The sequence below is a fragment of the Gopherus evgoodei genome, chromosome 4, assembly GCF_007399415.2.
Source record: "Gopherus evgoodei ecotype Sinaloan lineage chromosome 4, rGopEvg1_v1.p, whole genome shotgun sequence".
Taxonomy (NCBI): Eukaryota; Metazoa; Chordata; order Testudines; family Testudinidae; genus Gopherus; species Gopherus evgoodei.
Genome location: NC_044325.1, coordinates 88,347,374 through 88,373,973, shown reverse-complemented (window position 1 = coordinate 88,373,973; position 26,600 = coordinate 88,347,374). Strand labels below are relative to the sequence as shown.

At 39.4% G+C, this 26,600-nt stretch overlaps 1 protein-coding gene across 1 annotated transcript in view; it reads right to left on the bottom strand.

Moving 5' to 3' along the window:
* Positions 1–23,823, bottom strand: part of ZDHHC13 (zinc finger DHHC-type containing 13) — a 28,099-nt gene extending 4,276 nt beyond the window's left edge. Inside the window, exons 1-14 of the mRNA XM_030560138.1 lie at positions 23,718–23,823; positions 21,937–22,073; positions 21,215–21,337; positions 19,803–19,880; positions 13,919–14,063; positions 12,463–12,527; positions 10,652–10,814; positions 9,613–9,738; positions 7,620–7,753; positions 6,668–6,768; positions 3,623–3,747; positions 2,505–2,567; positions 2,032–2,125; positions 1,061–1,144 (exon numbers count right to left, since the gene is read on the bottom strand). Of these exons, the coding sequence (XP_030415998.1) occupies positions 1,061–1,144; positions 2,032–2,125; positions 2,505–2,567; positions 3,623–3,747; positions 6,668–6,768; positions 7,620–7,753; positions 9,613–9,738; positions 10,652–10,814; positions 12,463–12,527; positions 13,919–14,063; positions 19,803–19,880; positions 21,215–21,337; positions 21,937–22,073; positions 23,718–23,747 (1,468 nt within the window). The 5' untranslated portion in view covers positions 23,748–23,823. The remainder of the gene's footprint in view (positions 1–1,060; positions 1,145–2,031; positions 2,126–2,504; positions 2,568–3,622; positions 3,748–6,667; positions 6,769–7,619; positions 7,754–9,612; positions 9,739–10,651; positions 10,815–12,462; positions 12,528–13,918; positions 14,064–19,802; positions 19,881–21,214; positions 21,338–21,936; positions 22,074–23,717) is intronic.
* Positions 23,824–26,600: the final 2,777 nt, after the last annotated feature.

Genomic DNA, 26,600 nt, shown 5'->3' with positions numbered 1-26,600 from the left:
CTCCAATTCAGCAAAACAATTATGTACTTAACTTTAAGAACATGCTTAAGTCTCATTGAAATCTTAGATTTAAGTTAGTTTTAGGATTTAGACAGCTAAGAGCCTCCCCTGGTTTTGGATCAAATGCAATGTTCACTTTAGGAGAACCCTACACTCTTGCCCACTCAAGGCTCTCATTGAGGTGCACGATAAGTGTTCAAGATAAAGCCTCATTTCTTACACTGTCATATACCCACTTTACTTCACTATGTGTTAGTATTCCTCATTTTCATATAACATTATGCAGAACACAAAGGCCAACTCCTTGTTCGGATTTTTCTTTGATGTTAATATCGCAATTCACACTCAGAAGGTCACACCATAATGGCTTTTAGTTCATAAAAAAATTTCTGAATCCTCCAGTCAGAGAAGAACTTGTGAGCTCCAAGGAGATTAAACATGTTTCATAATTTACCAGCTTTATTTTTTTAACCAAAGATGTACGTACTGTAAATTGAACCCACAAATCACATCTCTCAGGAAAGTGGCTGTGTATGAAATAGATGCAGGATGCTTCCTGGGAGCAACAGCTGCAGGAAAATAATTTTCTCTTCTTTGAAACTACCACTACATTTTTAAAGATGCTCTTGGCACTAGTCTTTAATACAGACTTTTCCCCAATAACCATAAGATCAATAAGTGTCTGTGATAATATATTCAGGACCATATTTTCTACTGTAGGCAGAAGAATACAAGACGACTAGCGTACACACACACTTTTATTCCTTACACCTCTTGAATTTTGTTTCTAGTATAACCTCAACTTCTCTTCTGATGTCACATTTCCTAAAAATGTGGATCTCTACAGCAATACCTTTTAAAAAGATATAATTTTTGAACTGTTAATACTAGACAAAAATTTTACCAAAATCTTGATCATGAGTTCAGATATGCTGATTGTTCCTGCACAACCAAGATGAGGATTTAGCCACAAAATGACAATATATGAAATGCTAGAAAATGAATACAGTATGCAATAGCTCCTTGAAAATGAAATTAAATGAAATGTATAAATACGTACAGAGAAGAGTTCCATATACCATCCAGACTCCAACCATAGTTAGGAAGAGCAGAAACAAGATGAAATAATAATGGTTGCCAACACCTGTATTTGGGACAGTGAAGAAAATACTTTTCATTGTGTATCTTAACACCATTAGTATTTTCCCAAAGTTAATAGAAGTAGAAAAATATTCAACCTCATTCAAAGAAAGTTCTGACTATCCCTTCCACCATGCTCAGTACATTTTACCACAGTTGACCTAATTCCTTCCCAACTTTCTCACGCTAGTAATCCCAGTTACATCAACGGAACTAATGACAAAGGTGACAAGCATTTAGTCTGTATTTGGAGCTAGCCTTAACTAGCAACCCCCGCTCTGTTCTAGCTCAACATAATCACCTCATTATAAAATAGTAAAACCGTACTACTGCTATTTAATTTAGCTATCCGAGCTCTGTGTTCTTTAGCATTATGAACTCACATGTAAAAAGACAACATTGACTTGGGTATTGTATTACACAAACTATAATCTCTCTTTAAATCTTGATTGTAAAGATGTTCAAAGCTATACATCAAACTTACTTCAGTCTAACAAATAACTTTGTATACCTCACACAGTGAAGTGGGAATTCTAAATGCTTACCTTTCCAATTTACAAGTAAAGTTACAATAACCAAAACATATGCTTTAAAAGTCCTGCAGCTTTAAGGTCCATAAGAATCCAAGCCTGTCTATCTTTTTCTCCATTTCTTCCCTAATGATAGTGCTCAGTGTCCCAAGGAACCATTTTAGCTCCCTGACCTTAATGGCATAATTTCAGAGACCACACAACAAAGGAGAAGGGCTGGATACAGATCTCACTGGCTGTCACTGTCAATACCTATTCATCTATCAATCACTGAAGTTAACTAGATTGTGATATTAGGTGCTCTCCTTCAGGAGATTAGCACAAGGTGTCTCCAAGTATGCTAAAATAAACAAAAACTCACCTATGCATTGTCCAATCCACAAACTATGTTGGTCATATCTAGCAGTACATGAGTTGCAAGCAATGCAATGCATGGATCTCAAAGGCTTTTTTACCTAGTTGAAAGCAGAAGGGGAAAATGCAGTAATTCATTACATGCATAAATCATGTAAACCACTTATTTTTGCTCTACATTTAAAAAAATGTAGTTCCCATTATAGACCAAACTTCTCAACATAATTTAAATGACAAAATTATGCATTTTTCCTTTTATAGGACAACTACAACTATCTATAGTAGTTTAAAGGATTATCTGAAATAAGGTTAAAGGTACTAAGAATGCAGTCCTCACTCATGTGACAAGTAATACTGAAGTCAGACCCAAAGGATAAGAACAAAAATATAGTCCTCTTATTCAGAGAACTATGCACATAACACCCTGTCCAGTAAATAAGGAGTAATATACATGAAACATGCAATAAAAACCTCACTTACAAGACATGATGTGCAAAATGTTCTGAAATCCAAGTGGCCAGCTTCTGCAAGAGTAACAATACTCTGAAAGACACAAGTTATTTTACAATTCTATTTATCTAATTTTTCCAGGGGTGTCAGAAAGATCAGGGGCTTCTTAAATACTATCAAGATGACAAGTCCTCTTCAAGTGTCAAGTATTATTATTAAAGACATGCAATCAAAATAATTTACACTGAAATGAAGCTAAATTACTTTCCTGGCGTAGACAAAGAAAGGTATACAGATTCAAGGAAATGCAAGATGGAAGAGACCTATCTGATTTAGTCCTCTAGTACCCCAAGCATGCAGGACATTGTTTTTTATTTTCTTTTTTTGTGTGAAGTAGTGCTTGTCCAGAATAGTTAAAACAATTCATATAATATATATTAGAACCATTCTCAATTTTTAAAAAGTACCTCTCATGCAGTTAATAGTACTTCTTTCTGACAGATAATGAGGGCAGAGGCTGCCACATGTGGTGTTCCCCCCACAATCTCAAGTGACCATAAAGTGGACCATAGCAAGTTACCTGTTAATTGCATAGCAACTTCTTGCCCCTGCGTCGTAAATGCAATTGGGTAACAATTGCTCCATTACTTTTCCCAGGTTTCCATAATGTTCAACAAGATCATGAAAGTGCTCTTAAAGTTTATAGCACCCCTAGTGCTGAGCACCAATATAGCTTAGAAACACCAACATGCATAATACATTATAAACATATGGAAACCACATGAGAGTGTCACAGTTTGTCGGACAAGTTCTCTATTAATTTATACTACAGACAACACCAATAGCATTTTATTGGGTCAAACCAGTGTAGAATTCAGCTGCATCTCAAACTTCAACAGACAAGGATATCTATGTGAGATGACGTAGAGAGGAAGTTATTTTTTTAAGAAAGCAGTGATAAGAGAAATAATTTACAATATATAAAAATAGGAAAGTATTAGCTGCCACTTATGGTACTAAGTGTTAAAACAAATCTCTTTGAAGACTAAAGGAAATATTACTGTTTAAACATAAAATCACAGAAAAAACAAATGAACAAACACATTATACTGTGGTATATTTTAAGTTGTTTTGTTGAGATAAAATACCTTTCTTCTTTCTTCTTCGGAAATCTTAATGTATCCAGGATCTGTTCTCCATGTTTTGTAGAAATAGTAGAGAAGACCCATCACACTGAGGATGAAGGGGATCTGGAAAATTGTGTCTGCTAAATGTAATATTCAGGTTAAGGAATATTGTTTTACATAAATTTATCGACAACATTTTGTCCTTACAAACAATTATTATACTTTAAAATTAACTCGCACTGCATCATTGAAATTTTACAAATATTTCACTAATAACGAAAAAGGATGGATTTCACTTTTTGTATTACTATACTCTTTGTACTCCCATAGGCTCTCACACAGCAAGGGCTTTACTGTTTTGTTCAATGTAGTTCTAGAGATTTATTATCACTAGTTATAACTTACAAGCCAAATTCAGGACCAAAGATCTCATTTTTCCTCTCCTACAGTGTTCAGATTCCTGCCTTTGACTACACCCTGGAACGTGAATGTGAATCACATCCCTGCTCCACCAGTACGGAATACTGCATAAAAGGAATGACAGTAAGAAGGAACATATGCTAAGATGACATCCACATATGCTAAGATGACATCCACTAATGAAGGATATCACAGACCAACTGACAATAATTCTACTTACTATCACCCTCAAAAGGAAAGACATTTATAGGATGGAAAAAGAAAATCCTATCAGCATTCTGTTACAACTCAAGATCCTGGACTAGATGAACTCCTGATTTGATCTGGTATTTGATCTTTTTTCTATTTCAACCCCATGACTGACCAATTTAATGATATTTACATTTAAATATATACTGTACAAAATATACAGTAGGTACACCGGTTTTAGGTATAGTATTGTTATGTACATAGATGTTTGCTGCACTACTGTTACACTAACAGGTGTAAAGCTTTTATATAAAGGAAGATACATGTGTATTATATACAGAATTTTTACACCCCTCTATTATAAACATTTATACACTGGTTGGGGGTGGGAGGGAAGAGAGGAAGGAGGGCAGAGAAGGGCACCTAAACAAATCACACCATGTTAAGACTGATATCTTTCTAGGTACAGCACCATGCACTTTTAACTCAAAGTTGTTCTCTCTTGCATATTACAAATACAATGAGGTAACTCAATGGCTAAAACCAAAAATGTTACTCTAACAAATATTGATATTTTGTGTTTTAAGATGTAATCTCTTCCATAGCTTGTATCATGTTTAGTCATGATGAAATTGCAGGACATTCTCTTGTGAGCCCATATGGTGCTGTATTTCCTTGTGGATATTGTTAATACTCTGCATCCGCTTCTGTTTTGTAGATTTTGGGGAGCAAATCCAGAACATAATAGCTGGGAGTTTAGCAAAGTGTATGGGAAAGGTTCAACAAACATGTATAAGTATGTCCAAAGAGTTTGGCTCTATCAGTCAAAACATTTATACCACACTCATGGATCTGTGGGCACTCCCAAAAAGGAAATATGTACATGTAAGAGGATGGGGGAAAGAAAGGAATGGGACCTACTTGCCCACCACTTCTCCAGTACTGGTCAGGCCTTTCTGTGTTCATTTTGTTCACTATTTCTAATACACAACCAGTTAAGGGTTTTAATTTTTAAGTCCAGAAATAAAGCATAAATCATTTAAATTTAAGTTTTTAAGTACAGCCAGAAACTCAAATTCCACATTTACACACTGCAGTAAGAACAAATAACTTACTTACAAGTGAGACAAATATATATATGCATTCCCACATGGAATATACCCATCACAGAAATTAATCCTGATAATCACATTAAGGAGATCTCATTAGAAATAGTGCAAAAGAAAATGCCACTTAAGGGATGAAGTAATTAAAAATGTAATGCTACTTAATATAGGAATATATTACTGCTGGTTTAATACAGAAATTATTTTCAGTTACAAATATCTACCTAAAGGCCTTCTGTTTTAATGGAAATGTTTTACAAAACTAAAAGACAAAGCCCTCTGTGTAACAACAAAGCAGAATACAGGATAGTGAATGCAACAACACTTATACATCGCTTTACACACACTATTAATCATACCGTTATAAGAATTGAAGTATGTAAAGAAAAGCCATGTACCACACCAGAGAATGCAGCTCAACCCCTGAATGTATACGAAGGCAGGAAACTTTTGAAGTTCTATTTTTAAAAAAAACGATAAAGCAGCAGCAAAAAGAGTTCTGAATCACTATCCTTTTAGAGTGTGGAGATGTCATTTACTTTTTATTTATCTGAGCCCCAATCCAGAAGGCATCTAAGCATGTGTCTGAACACTGTGCTTGATCAGAGCCTTGATCAGCAAGGTAGGTGGCCACATGAGGAACTAACCTGGAGGGAAAATTGGGTTTAAAAATGGCACACACTAATTTGTATTCAACAAAACATTTAAAAAAAAATCTACTTTTGTGCCTTCACATTTAAATCAACTTGTTATCTGATGACACTGCTTAAGTTTAATCACAGAAAAGCAGAATTCCATCTCCTGGTGCTCAATGTAACCCCCAAAAGGTGAGAAAGCAATTTTTTATAACAAATGTTCTTTGTTATTGGCAATCACACAGAACAGGTTATTGTATCCCCTCTAACAACCTCAAAAATAAATGCATAAGTGAAATTGAAGCTTACTAAAGGTAGATGTTATTCAAAAGACATTTTACCATGCAGGCAAAATGTAATTTAAAAGTAATAATAAACAAAAGCTTTTTATACATTTTTACTCAGCTAATATCTCTATTTAAAGGAATATTTGAATACAATGGATAAAGCTTGAAAAGCTCAATCTCAATACTATCAACTATCGCCTGAAAGGAAAAACTGTATTATATTTAGCAATTACTCTCTAATCATGTAAACCTCAATTTCTGTCCACTGATAGCCTTTGGATAAAGTAGTTCAAAATTACATCATCCCTTCCTAACGGAGGCAAAACACCAATCCTACGTACACTTACACATTAGTAGCAAAAGCATATATATTTGCAGGATTGGGGCCCAAATTTATTTGGCATTTCACTCCTTGAGTATAAAGGATATCAGGCAGGAACCAGACAAACCAGGTCATAGATAGCCAAAAAACACAACTTAGCATGAAAATTGCTGGTAAATATTTTAGGTTCTTGAGCTCCACAAATTGCCTGGAAGACATTAGAAAAAAACATCTATTTCTAAGCCATACCAATTCACAGTCAAATATTTAAAAATGTATTATAAAGGCTTTACTCATGTTCATTTTAAGTCTTCATTTAAACTGAATTATAAACTACTGCTCAAAAAGCTTTTGTGGCCTTCTATGGCATGCCACTTGCAGTGCTGCTCTGTAAAGGAAGTGTCCTGAAGGACACTGTGTTCCAATCTAAAACAATGACAACAGAATTGGCTTCTGTATTGATGAATACTCTAACATGCAAAGTGTACAGTCTATGCTAACTCCTACACAAGGGCAGTACCAGAATCATTTCAACAGACACTACTTGCAAGGTGTTGTAGTGGATTAGAGGTTGGGGGTGATGATATGGGGGAGGAAAATTTCTCAAACACAATACAGGTTTTTATCCCCAGGGGGAAAAAAGGTTAAGCTAACATACATTTTTGTAATTACTGTTAAAGAGGGTAAGCTCAGCATGTAGCAAGATCAGACCCTCAACAATATTTATGTTTAATTTCTTTTCGTGTGTCTCATTCATTTAAAATGGAACAGTATGTCTGAACAATTCTTATCTACCACTTACATTTACTGTTACTTGGAGATTAAACAGTTTTTTGCATTTGTAACTGTGTAACCTTCTGTAATTGTTTTGATAAGCATTTAACCATAGGATTCTTTAAAAACAAAACAAAAAACCTAAGCAGGAAATAATGATTTTTAACCAGTTAATTTACTTCCAGCTAAAGTGAACTTATAAAACCCTCTGAAGGGAATATTGTATGAGACATACAAAAATAATTCTTATATAAATACATGCACAGAAAATCTAAGTGCACAAACCTTGTAAGCAGACTCATCCCGAAAAATATGAAGAGAAGCAGACTTCCTTTCAAAAGCCAAGAATCGGAATTTAAGTCCATTATGTATCCTATAGCCCACATCAGTGTCAAGGAAGACAGCGACAGCAGGAAAAACTAAACAAATGATTACTGTTACAACATGATATCTAAAATATTACAGAAAGTACAAAACAGCACATGACACAGCAAACGCAAGATCCAAAAATTAATGGGAGTTCAAAGGCAAAGAAAGAATTCCTTGAAGACAAACAAAACAAGCGGGAAAGCAATATCACTATATTTTAATTACATTTTTTCTCTACAACCCATCTCTTCTTCAATCTGTTTTCTAACTCTGTTCCAAAAGACTATTTTTAACTTCTTAAACCAAATGCTTCAACTGCTACAGAATATTACTTGTTTCAGAAGTTTCTCTTAAAAAAACTGTGCCATAGGAACTGTAAGTGTACTATTTTTCTACTAAATAGCAAACTACAAATTAAATTGCAATCATTCTTCAATTATAAAAACCTCCAGCTCTTTATTAACCACATTATTTGAGAAAAGGTCTATCATCACACCCAATGAAAGGTATTAGAATTTAAACAAATATTAATTTCCTATTGTATATCTCAAAAAATTCTCATGCTACATTTTGAAATCAGGTGTTTTTTTCCTTATAGAAATTAAATCATTGCTAAACCTGAAAAAAAACTAACAGATGGTTTTGCATCATCTTGAAAGTGTACTGAAAGAACTCCATTAGTTTTACCTCAATCAGCTTACTAGAATATGAGCCTAAGATTTCATCAAGTCTACCATGGATCTTGCTACACATGTCTAATTTACTTTAAAAACATTTACATGCTATGACTAAACAAAACCCCAAAACAGATATAGAAGTGTGCTGGACCATTATACAATATTCATACAAGAATAAGGACATATGCCTAAATTTTCAAAAGCTGATAGAGATTTGGGGTGTTTCAACTTCTAGCTACCCAACTTTAGACCACTTAAAATCCTGACTCCTTCTAGATGTCTTAAATTGGGCTCCTTGACATTGAGGGGCCACCCCCCCCCCCCAAAAGTCACTTGAAAATTTAGGCCTAAACAACTAAGAAACTCAGTACTCTTCTCAATGGCTTAAACCAGGGGTGGGCAAACTTTTTCGGTTGAGGGCCACATCTGTGTGGGGAAATTGTATACAGGGCAGGGGGTTGGGGTGCAGGAGGGAGTGCAGGGTGTGGGGGGGGTATGGTGTGCAGAAAGGGGCTCAGGGCAAGGAATTGGGGCAGGGAAGGGGGTTGGGGTGCAGAGTGCAGGAGGGGGCTCAGGGCAGGGGTTGGGGTGCAGGAGAGGTACGGGGTGCGGCAGGGGGCTCAGGGCAGGGGATGCAGGGTGTCAGCATGGGGGCTGGGGTGCAGGCAATGGACTTAAGGGAGGGAGTTGGGGGGTGGGGTGCAGGAGGGATTTGAGCTCTGGCCTGGCGCCGCTTACCTAAAGTGGCTCCGGGGTGGTGGTAGTAGCTCACATCAGGACCAGGGCAGGCTCCCTGCCTGCCTGCCTTGTCCCTGGCCCCACGCTGCTCCAGGAAGCGCTGTGGCTCCTGGCAGAGGGCTCTGCATGCGCTGCCCTTGCTGCACCTCCAGGTACCTCCTCTGAAGTTCCCATTGGCTGTGGTTCCCCATTCCCGGCCAATGGGAGCTGTCGGGGGCAGTGCCTGGAGGCAAGGGCAACGCACACGTAGCCCTCTACCCCTCCCCTGCCTGGGGCTGCTTCTGAGAGCGGTGTTGGGCCCACAGTGCCATGGGGGGCAATCCCACGGGCCAGATCCATAGCCCTGAGGGGCCGTATCCATTTGTGGGCTGTAGTTTGCTCACTCCTAGCTTAAACGGAGGCAAGATTAAAACATAAGTCATATACATTAATATATATATGTAAAAATGTCCACTGCTGTAGTCCATGAATTGTTCCTATATGAAAGAAAATACCTCATATTTCGCTAAGATCCTGAGTAACCTGGAATTTTTTCTGATTCTCATTTTTTCTTCTTGAGTTAGCATATGAATAATCAAGCGATTTTGAATTTGGTGAGCAAGGTCAAGCGGTGTTTCTCCCTTTAAAAATAGAAATTAAAGTTTACTTTTCTAAATGTGTTGTACATTTAAATAACCACCAAGAAGTAACAGAAAAATGGAATTATTTGGTGGATGTTTATTTTTCAAACTAATTTAAGTTACCAGTGGCAGGTTAACTGCAGAGATGCAATAAAATTAAGTTAACCAAGTAGACTATTCTGGTTGCAAATGTTTTCAGTGCTAACAAATCTGAATTATCAATTGTACAGTTTCTGAGGAGACGCAATAATCTGAAGTTCTAGCAAAGTCAAGGTAAAGAAATGTTGCATTCCCAACCACAAGGGCAAGACAAGAAAAGTATAAATAAGGATGCAGGATTCTCACATGAAAATGAAGGAAGATATCATATGCTTCCCACTGTGGGTAGGCAGACATGCACTACATGTGAAAAAGAGCAGCGAGGCCATCTTAAAAGGGTTTGTGTTTTCAGAGGGAAGATGTCCAACACTTATGAAAGTAAGGTTCCTTTAAGGGTCTCAGAGAGGACACCCAAAAATTACTAGCCACCTTTGAAAAATCTCTGCCTTAGAAGCTATTCCTCACAATTTCCCTCGGAGGTAAGTATTATTATCCACATTTTATAGCTCAGGAAAATGAGGCAGAAATGTAAAGTGGCTTACCTAAGATAAAAGGACATGGGTGTCTGTTGAAGTAACATAGCCATGAATGTGTGTATTCAACCTCTGCACCATATAAAAACAAATCCCCATCTACATTTTAGAAAAACTGAATAAGAATGCCAACTGGTATGGTCATATTCAGATTCCCATTATAATGGACATCAAGGTCCCAACTACCTGAAACAGGATTAGACAGAGCCCTCAGATTGTTTTCTGAAGTAATTTCACATTGTTGTACTACACAGAATGAAATGGAATTTAAAAAATTGTACCTTGACATTTTTTATATCCAAATTAGATCCAGCATCCAGCAGCAGCTCTACAGCATTAACATTTCCTGCTGTAACTGCCCAATGCAATGCAGTATTCTTCTGAATTTTGTCTACAGCACTGAGAGAAGGATTAAACTTTAAAAGAAATCCAGTGGGTTCTGGTCTAGATGAAAATAAACGGGATATACAGACCAGTTAGCAAACAGAAGAGAACTTAGATTAGAGATAACACATTTTTAAAACACTTTATAAACTAAATTAATCTTCACACCATCATGTGTCTATCCTCATTTTAGGATAGTGACTTGCCTAGGATTACGCAGCTAGTCAGTAACAGAGTCAGGATTAGAATTCATGACCTCTCAGTAGCTATTTCTCTAAAATATGCTGCCCCATACTTCTCTCGTATGTAAACGTCAAAGATTTATGTCCAGATTTCACAATCAGAGGATAGCCTCTCTATTGGGGAGGCTAGAAATTGTAAACCACCCTTGAGATGTCAGGTTGATTATTCTTCCACCACGAGTTGTTGTCTGCAAAGCTGCCCCACAATCACAGCATGGCGATGAAACCAAGTTAAGCCAGTGTACAGGTACGGCAACTCTGGACAAGCCAGAGTGTAGTCTTGTTGAGCCTGGTCCCGAATCTGCAGTCAAGTGGACAAGAAGGCAGATGCAGCAATGGACTCCCAAATTTATTTAGTGTTTAAGTAAATTTCCCACCAATGCTTCCACTCTGTGAGAACATACTTTTCAGCTCCTTGGTGACATCATCTGTGTATGGAAACAGGCCAGTTATGCTCTTATCCAGAAGCAAGTGAGATACTGTAGCAAAGGGGTGCTGAGTGTGACACCATAGATGATCTTTCCGGAGAGAGATTTCTGCCCTGAATATGAGCAGGCCTTTGAGTTGGCACTGTGTTTTGTTTCCTAACTGAGAATAGGGCAATCAGTCAGCTGGAGACGTATTAAGTTGGTTTCATCTGTCACAGCTCTCCAGGAAGAGCTAACAGTAATGGCATCTTGTCGAAGGTCTGGTGGAGCCATGTGCACTAGCACATAAAGTCTGGAGGTCAGTGTATAGTTCAAACAGCTAATAGCAGGAGTATCAACAAGTTGAGTGTGGTGGCTGCATGTTTAGACGGGTATTCAGCTGGAGCAAACACCAGGGACAATAAAGATGTACATAGGATTGAAAGATCTGTTCCCCAGGAGTTTTTCCGATAGTTTTCGTATCAAGGAAGTAGGGGAAGAGATCTTCATTTTTAGGTGTTGCAAGTGAGGCTGCTTTATCAGACCAATGTCAAGTTTTACTCCCAAATATGTGACAAATGTCTCAAATACCTCACTGTTTGAATGCTAGTAAGTATAAGCTATATGTGCAGCTTTTCCAGAGTATCAAATTGACTTTGTACTAGCCTAGGCCTCTGCCTTTTTCCTCCTGTGATCCTACTTTCACCTATTTTTCTGGATTGTGGGAGATGGTTTATAGGTGCTGGCATTTGAAGACAATCAGTACTAGTGCAGAAAGTAGGAGTCTTCATAAATAAGAAATGAATACAGATTCATAGAAGTGCTCACAAGTTGTATTTACAGACACACTACTTCCATGGTACCTTCCCTCTTCACCCTCTTTTTTTTTCTCTCTCTTTTTTTTAAGGATTTACCAATCAGCTGAAATAATGTGTTCTGGAGCGAAATTTTTGGCATTTGTAACCTCTGATAAAAAGTGATGTATTTCATTATTCTAAAAAGCTGATGAGTTATCTGGGTGAAAGAGGACTGGTAACTTTATAGTTGTCCATTACTTACCCAATTACTTTCTGTGCTGACAGCATAAGAGGCGTTTGTCCGCTGAAATCTGTTGTGTCTACACTCTGAGTATGAAAAGATATTGAGATTATAGATATAAAATTATTCATAGATTTCAGAAAATAAAAGATACTCTGCCAGATAGTCAGCTGGTGCAAACTGACATAACTCTACTAAAGTCAGTGAAGCTGAGAACGTGGAACTCACTTTACAAGGAATTCCTTTCCTCTTTCTTTCTCTCAATTCTTGTATGTAGTTTCTTTTAGCACAGGTAGGTAGATTCCAACAAGAATAATTCAAGAGAAAATTCTTCACTAGTTTTCTGCCTATGTGTAAGGAGAGGTTGGCGGGGGGTGTGAACTAGTAATCAGTATGCAGTATAGAAAAGGAAGTCGGCTATAGCAAATAAGGAAATAACCAATTTTCTACCACTTGTTCACTGATCTCTTTCCCTCTGTTATTTTCTCCCTTCTCACATACAAGTAGACGTACTAGAATTACACATTCACATTTTGAAAGCAAGAATTAAGGTTCATATACAAAAATGACATATAATATAGATTGAGTTAAAGGGATTTTTTTTTAAATTTCCAGAAGATTTTCACAGCCATTGAGGTAGCAGAAGAGCCTTCTTAAGCATGTTTGTGACATATACCATCTATACCTGGACTCCACAGGTTATAATTATTTTACTACAATGGGCTCTAGGATAGAGAGAAAATGTGTTTATCAGATTGCATAATGTTATTGCAAAATATTATCTGAGCAAAGGGTCCAATACTGCAAGCACTTACACACATGCCTAATTTTACTCACAAGACTAAATGTATTAACTTCAGTATGACTACTCACACGAGCTAAGTTACACATATTTAAGGGCTTGCAGGACTGGGACCAAAGTTTTCTAGGCAGCCCTGCGTGACACCGCTGGTCTGATCACAATGTTATCCAGCAAAAATATTCTCTCTTACACTGTCTCATTTCTACCTTTAAATTTAGCTTGCCACAGGTACATAGTGGTGAAGTTTTAAAAAGAGTTGAGAGATGATGAGAAAATATTGAAAAATCATGTGTTTTGTGAGCTTCAAATAACAGACTGTTACAGAGTTCCAGTTATTAACTGAATAATGAAATATTAGGATGTGTTTCAAGGATATATTGTCAGTTATTGGACTTAAATGCCAGTTATATTGCACTATAGGTTTGCACAATGCTGGACAGGATTGCTTATGTATTTTGACTTCTAAAAAGACAGGAAGAGGTAAAAAAGCAGGAAAGGCATTACAATGTATCTCTTTGAACTTGTCATAGTGAATATTTGCTTAAAAACTGCTTCTCTATAAGGTTCTTTTTTCATTTAAAAAACAAAACCCAATATAGATAAAAATGTATTAGCAAAAGAGACAACTAGGTAAGAAACAACATTTGGGATATTTGCTGCATAACTAAAACATACCTGGCCTTTTGATATGAGATAAGCTATTACAGGCATATGCTGAAAGACCACTGCTAAGTGAATGCCGCTGTATCCTTCACCATCAATAAGGGCTGGATCTGCTCCACATTTTAACAACAATATTACCATAGATAAATGCCCTTGCCTGAAAATAAATATAAAATCTTTTTCAGAAATCTTTAACATGTAGACCCAACAAGAAGTTATGAAGAGCTCAATTCAAATTCATACTAAAAGAATCTTTGAGACTGACTGACCGACCATCCAATAACATGGAAAACAACAGGGAAAGCTTTAAAGAAACTTGTTAAGTTTAACTTAAACTATGTAAACTAAAAGTTAACTAAAAGTATATTTAACCAATGATTAAAATTAAACTTTTGGAACAGTGCTGAATATTTACTAAGAATTTACTTTGCTGACTGTGTGGAAAATCCTAGCATTTAAATTAATACGCTTAATAAACGTGAAATAAAACATCCCTTGTATATTAATACAATGTATCAGTCACTCCAAGAAGTCTATATCTTTTGCTTACATGATCATTAATACTTTATTCTCATTTGTACTTAATGCATCTATGGAACATTTCAATTTGGTTATTTAAACCAGAATCATATCTCCAGATATGGGAAATCTAACTTTTGACCACGAGTTTGAGCTACTGAAAATTGTACTAAGGGCTAGTCTAACACTTGAAATTTACTTAAGAGTAAGGTAGGATATGAATTAAAAGTGAAACAGCTATTCAGGAATAGTTCCCGGTGTGGACACATTTATTTCAAAATGGATTAAGATAAACCCAGCAAAAGACACTCATTCTGGAATAAGAGTATCCACACAGAGAGCTATTTCAGTTAATTTTCCTGTGTAGACAAGCACTCCATTTCCTTTCCTGACCATCTTACTGAAGTCCTGTCTTGACAGGCAAAAAGGGTATGTTCTTAAATTATGTTAAACCCAGCTGATTTAGCTAACATGCTAACTCACACATTTTTAGAAGTCTAGTACAGGCACAGTGCCTTTAATACATGCTAAGTTGGTCAAGACGAAGCCTGGGCTCCTCCCTCAAATGCAGCTAACACATTTGAAACAGTGTTACTTGGCCATGTTGCACCCTGGGTAGTCTTGGGTATAACGTGGCCAGCTAACTTGTCTTCAGAAGCATTGGCCTGTCTCTTAACAGGCATTAGGAGGAATTTTCAATCATATTATTAAGGTAATACAAATTAAAAAATCCTTTTGGCCCGTTAGACCTCAGACACAAGTTCTGAATATTAGTATTGCTCCATCCATAGCATAGGCCCAAAACATGGATGCACGTGATAACAATACACGTACAGCTCCTGTACAGCGAACAGGAGCTGCTAACAGGGAGTTTTGCAAGGGAGTTTGGAAGGGGCGAAGGAAGGGAGGGGGGGTCCCCTGTCGGTCTCATCTGTGACCCATTGGTCCCCTGAACCTATAAACCAAGCCATATCCAAAACCTTTCTGTTTACAGCAAAGCAGAGCCGACAGGGAGCTGTAGACGGGAATTTGAGAGAGTTTGACAGAGGGAGGCTTACAATGGTGAGGAGGACCCGCAACACCTGTGCCAGCACTGCTTCTGTCTCCTCCACCTGCGCCTGTAGCCAGACAGAGCACCAAAGCATGGATGCTTTTACCCAGATTCTGGTGTGGGCTTGCAAAGACTGTAATTTGCAATTTCCACTTACTGATATCCAGGCTGGGGGTGGCATTCAATGTGAAAGGTGCCTACTGGTGGAATCTCTCAGGCAGCAGGTGGGAGAGCTACAGGAGGAGGTGGCTAGGCTGAGGAACATCCATATCCATGAGCAATTCCTGGACAGTATCCATGTGGAGACAGCTGACGTAGCTGTCCCAGTTGACAGGACTACCGACACACCAGTGGAGGAGGAGATGCCTCAGGGTGTGTCTGACACACCAGTGGTGGAGGAGGCTCAGAGTGGACACAGCCAGCTGGTTACTTCTAGCAGCAGGCAGTGCTCCACCGCTGCTGCGAACCCTCCTGCTGTGGTAAAAGATAACCGTTATGCTCTTCTTGATACAGGAGAGAAGGAATCACCCCCAACAGTTAAAGAGGTGAAGCCTCGTACCCCTAAGGCTGGGAGGTCTGCTGCCACCACTCATAAGAAACGTAGGGTAGTGGTGGTTGGAGACTCTCTGCTGAGGGGGACGGAGACACCCATCTGTCGCCCTGACCGTTCATCCCGGGAGGTATGCTGCCTGCCAGGGGCCCGTATCCGAGATGTTACAGAGGCACTGTCGAGGATTATCTGGCCTTCTGACTACTACCCCATGCTACTCATCCATGTGGGCACAAATGATACTGCGAGGTGTGACACTGAGCAGATCAAGAGTGACTACAGGGCTCTGGGAGTACGGGTTAAGGAGTTTGGAGCGCAGGTGGTATTCTCTTCGATTCTTCCTGTTGAAGGTAGGGGTCCGGGCAGAGACAGATGCATCGTGGAGGTGAATGCCTGGCTGCGAAGATGGTGTCGCCAGGAGGGCTTTGGCTTCCTCGACCACGGGATGCTATTCGAGGAAGGACTGCTAGGAACAGATGGCGTTCACCTTTCGAAGAGGGGAAAGGCCTTATTTGCGCACAGACTGGCTAACCTAATAAGGAGGGCTTTAAACTAGGTTCGACGGGGACAGCAGAGCAAAGCCCACAGGTAAGTGGGGAACAAGACCTGGGAGATGGGTTGGAAACAGGAGGGAGCACAGGCTATAATGGCAGAGAGGAAGGAGGGTCAGGGCAAAGCTGGGAGGCAAGATCAAACCAGTATCTTAGACGCCTATATACAAATGCAAGAAGTATGGGTAAGAAGCAGGAGGAACTGGAAGTGCTAATAAATAAATACAACTATGACATTGTTGGCATTACTGAAACTTGGTGGGATAATACACACGACTGGAATGTTGGTGTGGATGGGTATAGTTTGCTCAGGAAGGATAGACAGGGGAAAAAGGGAGGAGGTGTTGCCTTATATATTAAAAATGTACACACTTGGACTGAGGTGGAGATGGACATAGGAGACGGAAGTGTGGAGTGTCTCTGGGTTAGGCTAAAAGGGGTAAAAAACACAGGTGATGTCATGCTGGGAGTCTACTACAGGCCACCTAATCAGGTGGAAGAGGTGGAGGAGGCTTTTTTCAAACAACTAACAAAATCATCCAAAGCCCAAGATTTGGTGGTGATGGGGGACTTCAACTGTCCAGATATATGTTGGGAAAATAACACCGCGGGGCACAGACTATCCAATAAGTTCCTGGACTGCATAGCAGACAACTTTTTATTTCAGAAAGTTGAAAAAGCTACTGGGGGGAAGCTGTTCTAGACTTGATTTTAACAAATAGGGAGGAACTTGTTGAGAATTTGAAAGTAGAAGGAAGCTTGGGTGAAAGTGATCATGAAATCATAGAATTTGCAATTCTAAGGAAGGGTAGAAGGGAGTATAGCAGAATAGAGACAACGGATTTCAGGAAGGCGGATTTCGGTAAGCTCAGAGAGCTGATAGGTAAGGTCCCATGGGAATTAAGACTGAGGGGAAAAACAACTGAGGGAAGTTGGCAGTTTTTCAAAGAAACACTATTAAGGGCCCAAAAGCAAGTTATTCCGATGGTTAGGAAAGATAGAAAATGTGGCAAAAGACCACCTTGGCTTAACCACGAGATCTTGCGTGACCTACAAAATAAAAAGGCGTCATATAAAAAATGGAAACTAGGTCAGATCACGAAGGATGAATATAGGCAAATAACACAGGAATGCAGAGGCAAGATTAGAAAACCAAAGGCACAGAATGAACTCAAACTAGCTATGGGAATAAAGGGAAACAAGAAGACTTTTTATCAATACATTAGAAGGAAGAGGAAGACTAAGGACAGGGTAGGCCCACTGCTCAGTGAGGAGAGGGAAACAATAACGGGAGACTTGGAAATGGCAGAGATGCTTAATGACTTCTTTGTTTCGGTCTTCACTGAGAAGTCTGAAGGAATGTCTAGTATAGTGAATTCTTACGGGAAGAGGGTAGGTTTAGAAGATAAAATAAAAAAAGAGCAAGTAAAAAATCACTTAGAAAAGTTAGATGCCTGCAAGTCACCAGGGCCTGATGAAATGCATCCTAGAATACTCAAGGAGTTAATAGAAGAGGTATCTGAGCCTCTAGCTATTATCTTTGGGAAATCATGGGAGACGGGGGAGATTCCAGAAGACTGGAAAAGGGCAAATATAGTGCCCATCTATAAAAAGGGAAATAAAAACAACCCAGGAAACTACAGACCAGTTAGTTTAACTTCTGTGCCAGGGAAGATAATGGTGCAGGTAATCAAAGAAATCCTCTGCAAACACTTGGAAGGTGGTAAGGTGATAGGGAATAGCCAGCATGGATTTGTAAAGAACAAATCGTGTCAAACTAATCTGATAGCGTTCTTTGATAGGATAACGAACCTTGTGGATAAGGGAGAAGCGGTGGATGTGATATACCTAGACTTTAGTAAGGCATTTGATACGGTCTCGCATGATATTCTTATAGATAAACTAGGAAAGTACAATTTAGATGGGGCTACTATAAGGTGGGTGCATAACTGGCTGGATAACCGTACTCAGAGAGTAGTTGTTAATGGCTCCCAATCCTGCTGGAAAGGTATAACAAGTGGGGTTCCGCAGGGGTCTGTTTTGGGACCGGTTCTATTCAATATCTTCATCAACGATTTAGATGTTGGCATAGAAAGTACGCTTATTAAGTTTGCGGAGGATACCAAACTGGGAGGGATTGCAACTGCTTTGGAGGACAGGGTCAAAATTCAAAATGATCTGGACAAATTGGAGAAATGGTCTGAGGTAAACAGGATGAAGTTCAATAAAGATAAATGCAAAGTGCTCCACCTAGGAAGGAACAATCAGTTTCACACATACAGAATGGGAAGAGACCGTCTAGGAAGGAGTATGGCAGAAAGAGATCTAGGGGTCATAGTAGACCACAAGCTTAATATGAGTCAACAGTGTGATACTGTTGCAAAAAAAGCAAACATGATTCTGGGATGCATTAACAGGTGTGTTGTAAACAAGACACGAGAAGTCATTCTTCTGCTTTACTCTGCGCTGGTTAGGCCTCAACTGGAGTATTGCGTCCAGTTCTGGGCACCGCATTTCAAGAAAGATGTGGAGAAATTGGAGAGGGTCCAGAGAAGAGCAACAAGAATGATTAAAGGTCTTGAGAACATGACCTATGAAGGAAAACTGAAGGAATTGGGTTTGTTTAGTTTGGAAAAGAGAAGACTGAGAGGGGACATGATAGCAGTTTTCAGGTATCTAAAAGGATGTCATCAGGAGGAGGGAGAAAACTTATTCACCTTAGCTTCCAATGATAGAACAAGAAGCAATGGGCTTAAACTGCAGCAAGGGAGATTTAGGTTGGACATTAGGAAAAAGTTCCTAACTGTCAGGGTAGTTAAACACTGGAATAGATTGCCTAGGGAAGTTGTGGAATCTCCATCTCTGGAGATATTTAAGAGTAGGTTAGATAAATGTCTATTAGGGATAGACAGTATTTGGTCCTGCCATGAGGGCAGGGGACTGGACTCGATGACCTCTCGAGGTCCCTTCCAGTCCTAGAGTCTATGAGTCTATAATACATAACTAAATAGTAACTTATTTTTCAAGCTCCACAATGGTATGCACCTGGGTATCTGAGGACAGGTCTGTGTGCTAATATACACATACAAGCTACAAACTCTTTGTTTCTAAATAAAAGAAATGCAGAACTAACTAGGATTAAGATACTAACTGATAAACAGACAGCAAATGTACTGTATTATTTAATATCGACAGAAGTATAACTGGCATCTATAAGTACCATACCTAATGGCCCAGTGAAGCGGAGTTGAATTTAAATCTCCACCTAGTTGATCCACTATTGCGCCTTTGGAAATATAAAACCTGTGTAACAGCAATAAAATAAAACGGTTGAGTAAATAAGAGATAGATGAAAAACTAATACTTAAAGAACAGACTGCCCTACTAATGATTATTGTTGTAATAATGACACTTTCTCTGGACAGGCAAACACACAGATACTTTTACTGTAACAAATGCTGCTTGGAAAAGATGCTGCATTTAAAGAAATACAGTAATTAGCAATGCACTTACGACATCAAGCAGTACACTACTGAAATTTGTATGCTATGCAATTTATTAGCTCCACACCTTCTTCCCCCAATTAAAATCTGCCATGCGCGTTCTTGATAGTGAAATCAAGCAAATGCTTAAGTATTTGCTGATTGGATTCTTAGATTTCAGTCCTTCAAACTGCTTCATGTGAGTGGACTCTCACATTTGTGCTAAGCCCCACTGAAGTCAACGGTTGTTCATCTGCATGGATCTCATCTTTTAAGACTTGTCTACATGGTGTGTTAGTGCACACCAGAGATGCGTAAATTCTAACGTATACCAGCGTGTCATGCATTAATTGGCTCAGGTTGACACTGCTAGTGCGCACTAAAAGTTCCCTAGTGTGCACTGTAGTCCTGATTCAAATAGCACTATGTTAACATGCAGAAGGGAAATTTTAGTGCACACCAGCCAGGTTTACATTAGTCAGCTAGGGAGCAATATACTGGTGTGCACTAGAATTTACACCCCAGCTGGTGCGTCCTAATGCATCACGTAGCCAAGCCCTTACAGATAGCAAAAAGACAGATATATACTATTTAATGTACTTAAAATTGCATATCACAGGTGAAATCCCGCAATGCACTGAGCCCCCTTCATTTCTATGCAGGATTGGACTTCAAAATGTGAAATCTATATTGAAAGTTGAGCGTTAATTCTCTATTTTACTGTTTAGAAAGAATTGGTTTCAATTGCCCTCTCTTTCTCAGCTACTCCAGGGAAGCACCTCGAAGTTCCAGAAAGTAAGAACTCCCATCTGAAATATCTATTAAGGTATTGACAGATAAAAATTTGGAGATGTTCATTTCAAATGAATATTTTAAAATTTTATTTGTACCTGAAACCTGGGTGATCAGTAACATACTGGATTTCATGTATTGCACAAATTCACATTAAAAGAAAGTAAATAGTATTACTATACCATTTCAGTGGCATAACCTATGCAGACTGGATATAGGTAAGTTTATTAACACAGTATATGCTATTGGTTTCACTTGGTTATGAAATATAACAGAAGTGAACATGAAAGACAAGAAAAATATTATGCCGAATTTATTTATTTATATCTACATGGTCATATGGACACAGATACTACAACTTACTTTACAAGATCCAGTCTGTTGTTTATTGCTGCCCAATGAAGAAGTGTTACATTTTCTTTGTCTGGTTGTCTGACATCATATCCTGCTTCCACCAATTCCTTGCACCGCTCCAATATGCCATATCTCAGGTAAGAAAAATATACAGTTTTAGTTGTAATTCTTTAGTATTTTCTAATTTAGAGGTTTTCACATATTTAAAAAATAAATAAATAAAAATCTCCCATTAAGGGCCTGATCCAGCAGTTCCTACTCAGGCAGAATTTCCTGTTGTGTTCAGTGGAAATCTTTCCTGATCAAGGATAGGTGCTGGACTGAGCCCTAAATTAGTTGGCACATACAATCTTACACCAACTGATACTAATCTGATACTAATGCATCCAATGAAGTGGGCTTTAGCCCACGAAAGCTTATGCTCAAATAAATTTGTTAGTCTCTAAGGTGCCACAAGTACTCCTGCTCTTTTTGCGGATACAAGACTAAAACGGCTGCTACTCTGTAATTTGGTTTACCCACAGCTATTTTTATATTGCTTATGATTAAAAAACATCATAGAGCATGGTTTTACAGTTCACTTTCTGATATTATTTAACGGGGAGTGAGGGGAATCACATATTCCGCTGTTAAGAAATAAATATTACAAATGGCTTTCAATTTAAATTCCCCTATATAATACAAAATAGAATACACATATAAAATAGAATACATAGAATACACTGACTTACTGTGTAGCTTTGACAATATCACAGCTACTGTAGTCCTCCACAAGTGGAAATGCTGCTTGTATTTTTGATTGATCTTTATGGATGATATGCCAATTCCGTGCTTGAGGTTGATGGGGGCCATGGCTGTGATGTTTACACTGTGGGTTAAAAATGAAAATATTTACCAACAAGTATTATTTAAATTAGACACTCTTTGGGGAAAGGTTTGTGTCTTCCCTATGTAGAAAGCACTCAACATACCTGGGGGTGAGGGGAACACTACAGCAATATAAACAAATAAATAAATTTAAAGACATCATTAACATTCATCAATTAAGACACTGATTCTGCATTTCTTGGGTGTCCAAAGCTCTCAATGAAGCCAATAACATTTTGGGGGTGAGTAGCATGACACAAAGAATACAGTTTCAGGTACTCTGGGCTCAAACCTGAAGGGCACTTCACACCTTGCAGGATTATGTCTAAGCAAAAAAAGGGATCTGTTTACAATAAAGCTACTCTATAAGAATGGTTTCAAAGTTTATACTAACAGGGTATAACTTTGTGTTGTCATGCAGAAGAACCAACCAACAAACAAGCAAAAGCACAGTTATAAAAATATCATATATTGAACTCATTTCCTAATGAAAGTGACAAGTGTATTCATTTATTCACCTCCCTTCCTAAAACCTACTGTGAAAATTAGTTGCTGTTTTTTCTTCCAGAGAAGATTGCATTTCAATAATTGGAGAATATTCCTGCACAAACAGGCTAAGATTTTGAAACTTAGGTGCTTACACTTAGGCAGTTAAATACATATTTAGGCATCTAAATAAAGTGACCTGATTTCCACAGCTGCTGAGCACCTGCAGAATCTTCAAAATTGGATCACTTTAATTTAGGTGTGTAAACATTTAGTTGTTTGACAATATGGTTAAATCTGCTTCGAGAAGGAAAAAGTTATTATTAATAGCACGATCTGTTTGTCAGTCCTAAATGAGTATGGCGTTGCTAACTCACAATACTTTTCATTACAAGTCTCCATCTTTGGGATTGGCTGGGATGATATTTTTCATTACCTGTAGAAAATTCTGTTTCCAAGTGCATCCCTACTCTAATCCGTCTAATCTGGTCCAAGATAACATACACTTTCTAAATTTCTGTGAACTTCCCTGCAAGGACTGAGGCCATGTGCTGGTTCTCTCATCTTTTTACCTGAACAACTGAGTGAAATTGGCGGGAGAGGAAAGAGGCTGGGACGGAATACAAAAAAGCTACAGAAAGGTAAGAGGCGGAAGCAACGTGGAACACACTATTGCTACCTCCCCTTCAACTGACCACCAGCGCCGGAGGCGAACATCAGTAAGAGCGCTAGGGCGGGTACACCCTGAACGGATGCAGGAGGTGGGCACAGAGCTGTACTGGTGCGTTTGCTTTCCCCCGTGGGGCAGGCAGACAGGTGCCTGTCTCTAATGAAACCTCAGTCCGGCTGGGAAAGGGACAGCGGAGCAGCCTGCCCCCTCCCGCGCTGCTGAGATGAGCCCCCCCAGCACTGTCCATACGAGGGGAACCAAAGCCTCGGGGGGTGGGGAGGGGAACCAAGCCAGCATCTCCCCCCCGGGCGGGGCGGGCCGGGCCGGGCCTCCCCTCCCCAGCTGCACCGCCGCCCATCTCGCTGACTCCAGGCCCCTCCAAGGCCGCTCCTCCATCCGCGGCCACCCCTTCGCTCCGCAGCGGCTCCTCTCCGCAGCCGAGCCCGTGAGGGGATCCCGCCCCCTCTTCCCTGCGCCCCCCCCCCTCACCGCAGAGCCGGCCCCGCCGCCCCCCTCCATGCCAGCTGCTCAGGACACGGCCCAGGACTCCCACTTCCTCCGGCCGAGTCCAGCTTCCTGCCCCGCTTCCTGGTTACCGCCCCATCCCGGGCGCTGCCAATCACGGGAGGAGTTTTCCAGGAGTGGGCGGGGCTGGAAGCTGCCCCTGTGTGGGCGGGGCCTGAAGCGGGGTAACTTTCCCCACTCGCACACAGTGGAGTCACTCAAGGCCGGGGCCTCGGTTTCCTCCCTCCCATTCGTGGAAGACACATGTCACACCCCTCACATGCATGGCAACCACAAGTCAAAACTTAGGGCAAGCTCAGGGCCCACCCAGACATAACCCCAGCCCCACATCTGATATCCACGTTGCCCCTCACCCGTGGGGTGCCCTCATGTCACTTTCCCAGGACAACCACCACGGCACCTGATATACCTTCTCCAAGGTGTGGCTCCCACACATCATCCCTGTCATGCGGTTCTCTGATGTCACCCACATAGTAGAATGTCTATTGTGCCAAATATGACTTGCTTCATTATGTCAGCACACCCCTTTAAAGTATCATGTTTTGTCTACAGCATCACCCCCTCACATAAATATTTCCCACACATTGTGTTAGTACACAATCATGATGCTGCCCAGCACAATTAAAAGTTTTATCCAAGCATCACATTGCATTGGAATGTTGCACCATTCCATCAAAAGGATGTTATGGTCCTGATCCATATAAAAAAATTAATAAACTGTGTCACAAAGTTATGTTACTTTGAAATGTCATCATGCACAGTGTTCTCAAGTGCATGACAATGGCATCATGCTGCAGAGGAAGACACCATGATGAATCCACATCAACATATTGTCTGAGGCAGGGCCGGCTCCAGGTTTTTTGCCGCTTCAAGCAAAAAGAAAAAAGTCGGAGTGCCACCTGTTGAAAAGCTTGGAGTGCTGGTGCCTAGAGCCAGCCCTGGTCTGAGGTCAGTATACACTATGACAATACAATGTAATTACATATGTTATCACCCATACGAGGGCTGTTGTATGATGAAGGTGCATCAAAATATGATCATGTCACATCTATATATCACAGCACAGCAGCTCAAAGTTGAAAGGTGGTATCATTTGATCCCAGACGTATTCTGGGATTATGTTTGCAGCTCATAGGATTACCCATATAAAATTAAGACAATCCCTCAAAAGCGAGGCTCAGCGAATGTGCATTATGTTTTAAATAAATTGAATTTACTGAATTTTATCATTATTATTAACATATTGTACTTTGATATCCTTTTATCCAAAGATCTGAAATTGCATTATACATAATTAATTGTGCTTCACAATTCTCCTGTTTTTTATTCTCAAATGAGGAAACAGGCACAAGGAATTAAATAGCTTTCCCAAAGTCACATAGTGAGTTAGTGACAGCGCTAGGATCAGAACCCAGGAATCCTGGCTTTCCTTCTACTGAAGAAAACACCGGACCAAGTAGCATAAGAAATATAAGTGACAGGGTTCAACAAAACACATAGTATATTGGCAAATGTAGGATCAAAATGACAACACAAACTAGTGATAATATTTTAAAAGAGAAATGAAAACAAGATGTCAAAGTCTAAGTTAAACACTTCTCAGAATATCACCTCTATGAAATGTCATAGATGAACATGTGTCTGGCAGTGGTTCTACAACAGTTTTATGTTATGCGGTGTGACATTTCTGTCTATGAATGACTGACAGGGTCTCTTTTTCTTAAAGTATGTCTTTGTGATCTTGAAGAAGTACATTAGTATTATGGATACCTAATATTTTACTGATCAGTGTCATATCAATCAGCCTGTTGTTCAGTCATTCATAAGATACAAATGTAAAAACCACTACTGTGGAACCACCACTCACCAGTCACTGCTGCTGTCACTGCTATATGGTAATTAAGTTAGTAAAGGGAATTAATTTGATTCGTTTGTGAAATTCATAGAGGTGAAAAGCCACATAAAGTTTTTGAATCTGACTTGCAGATGGAGCTAAATGACATATTGTAACGCATCTAGCAAACAACATTGCAAACCACAGAAAAAGTAGTAAAAGCGAGAATAAATCCATTCCTGGGTTGGGATATTAGTGTAATGTTTAGAACCAGGGAATGTGTTTAGAAGCAAGGTAGGAAATTTCCCTGCTTTTCCCACTTCAGATAAACCCCTGCCTCAGATCCCACTTAATTTGAGTAAGCTCTAGATCACCAATTTTAATCTGCCCCAGTTGTGATTGAAAGGTTCATTTTTCTTTTCTTAGGCAGTAGTCTTATCTACCCAACGTAATATCTGCTGTGTATATTAATATTGCATAGGGCCCTATCCTGCTCTCATTGAAGTCAGTGTCAGGGAGCAAATTCAGACTGACTTCACTGCTACATTCATTGGTCTCAGAGAACTTTAAATGGCATGGGGTGGCTGATTGTGAACAAGTTCAGTCAATAATAATTCGAGGTACCAAAGTACTACCATACCTTGGTTAAAACATTAAATCAGCATGAAAAAAATCGAGTCCTTCCATCTTTCTCTTTGCAGATGATAGGGCCAAAGCAACTGACCGTATGTGGAAGAAATGCTGTTTTCAAAAGCTGACAAGGCCTTTAATGTTGTCCAGCTGCACTCCAGGGTTACAACCAAGCAGTAGTTTGTTTACTGCTGGACACTAATAGAAATTATTTTCTTCACAAGTCATTTGGCGTTAGTCCAGAACAAAGTGTTTTTGAACCTAGTTCAAACAACATTGATGGCAGATCAGTGTATGTGACTCAAGGTACTTACTATATTCCTAGGATACTACTACATGTTTTGCCATTGTTCTATGGAGAGAAGCCAGTGTAGCCTACAAGA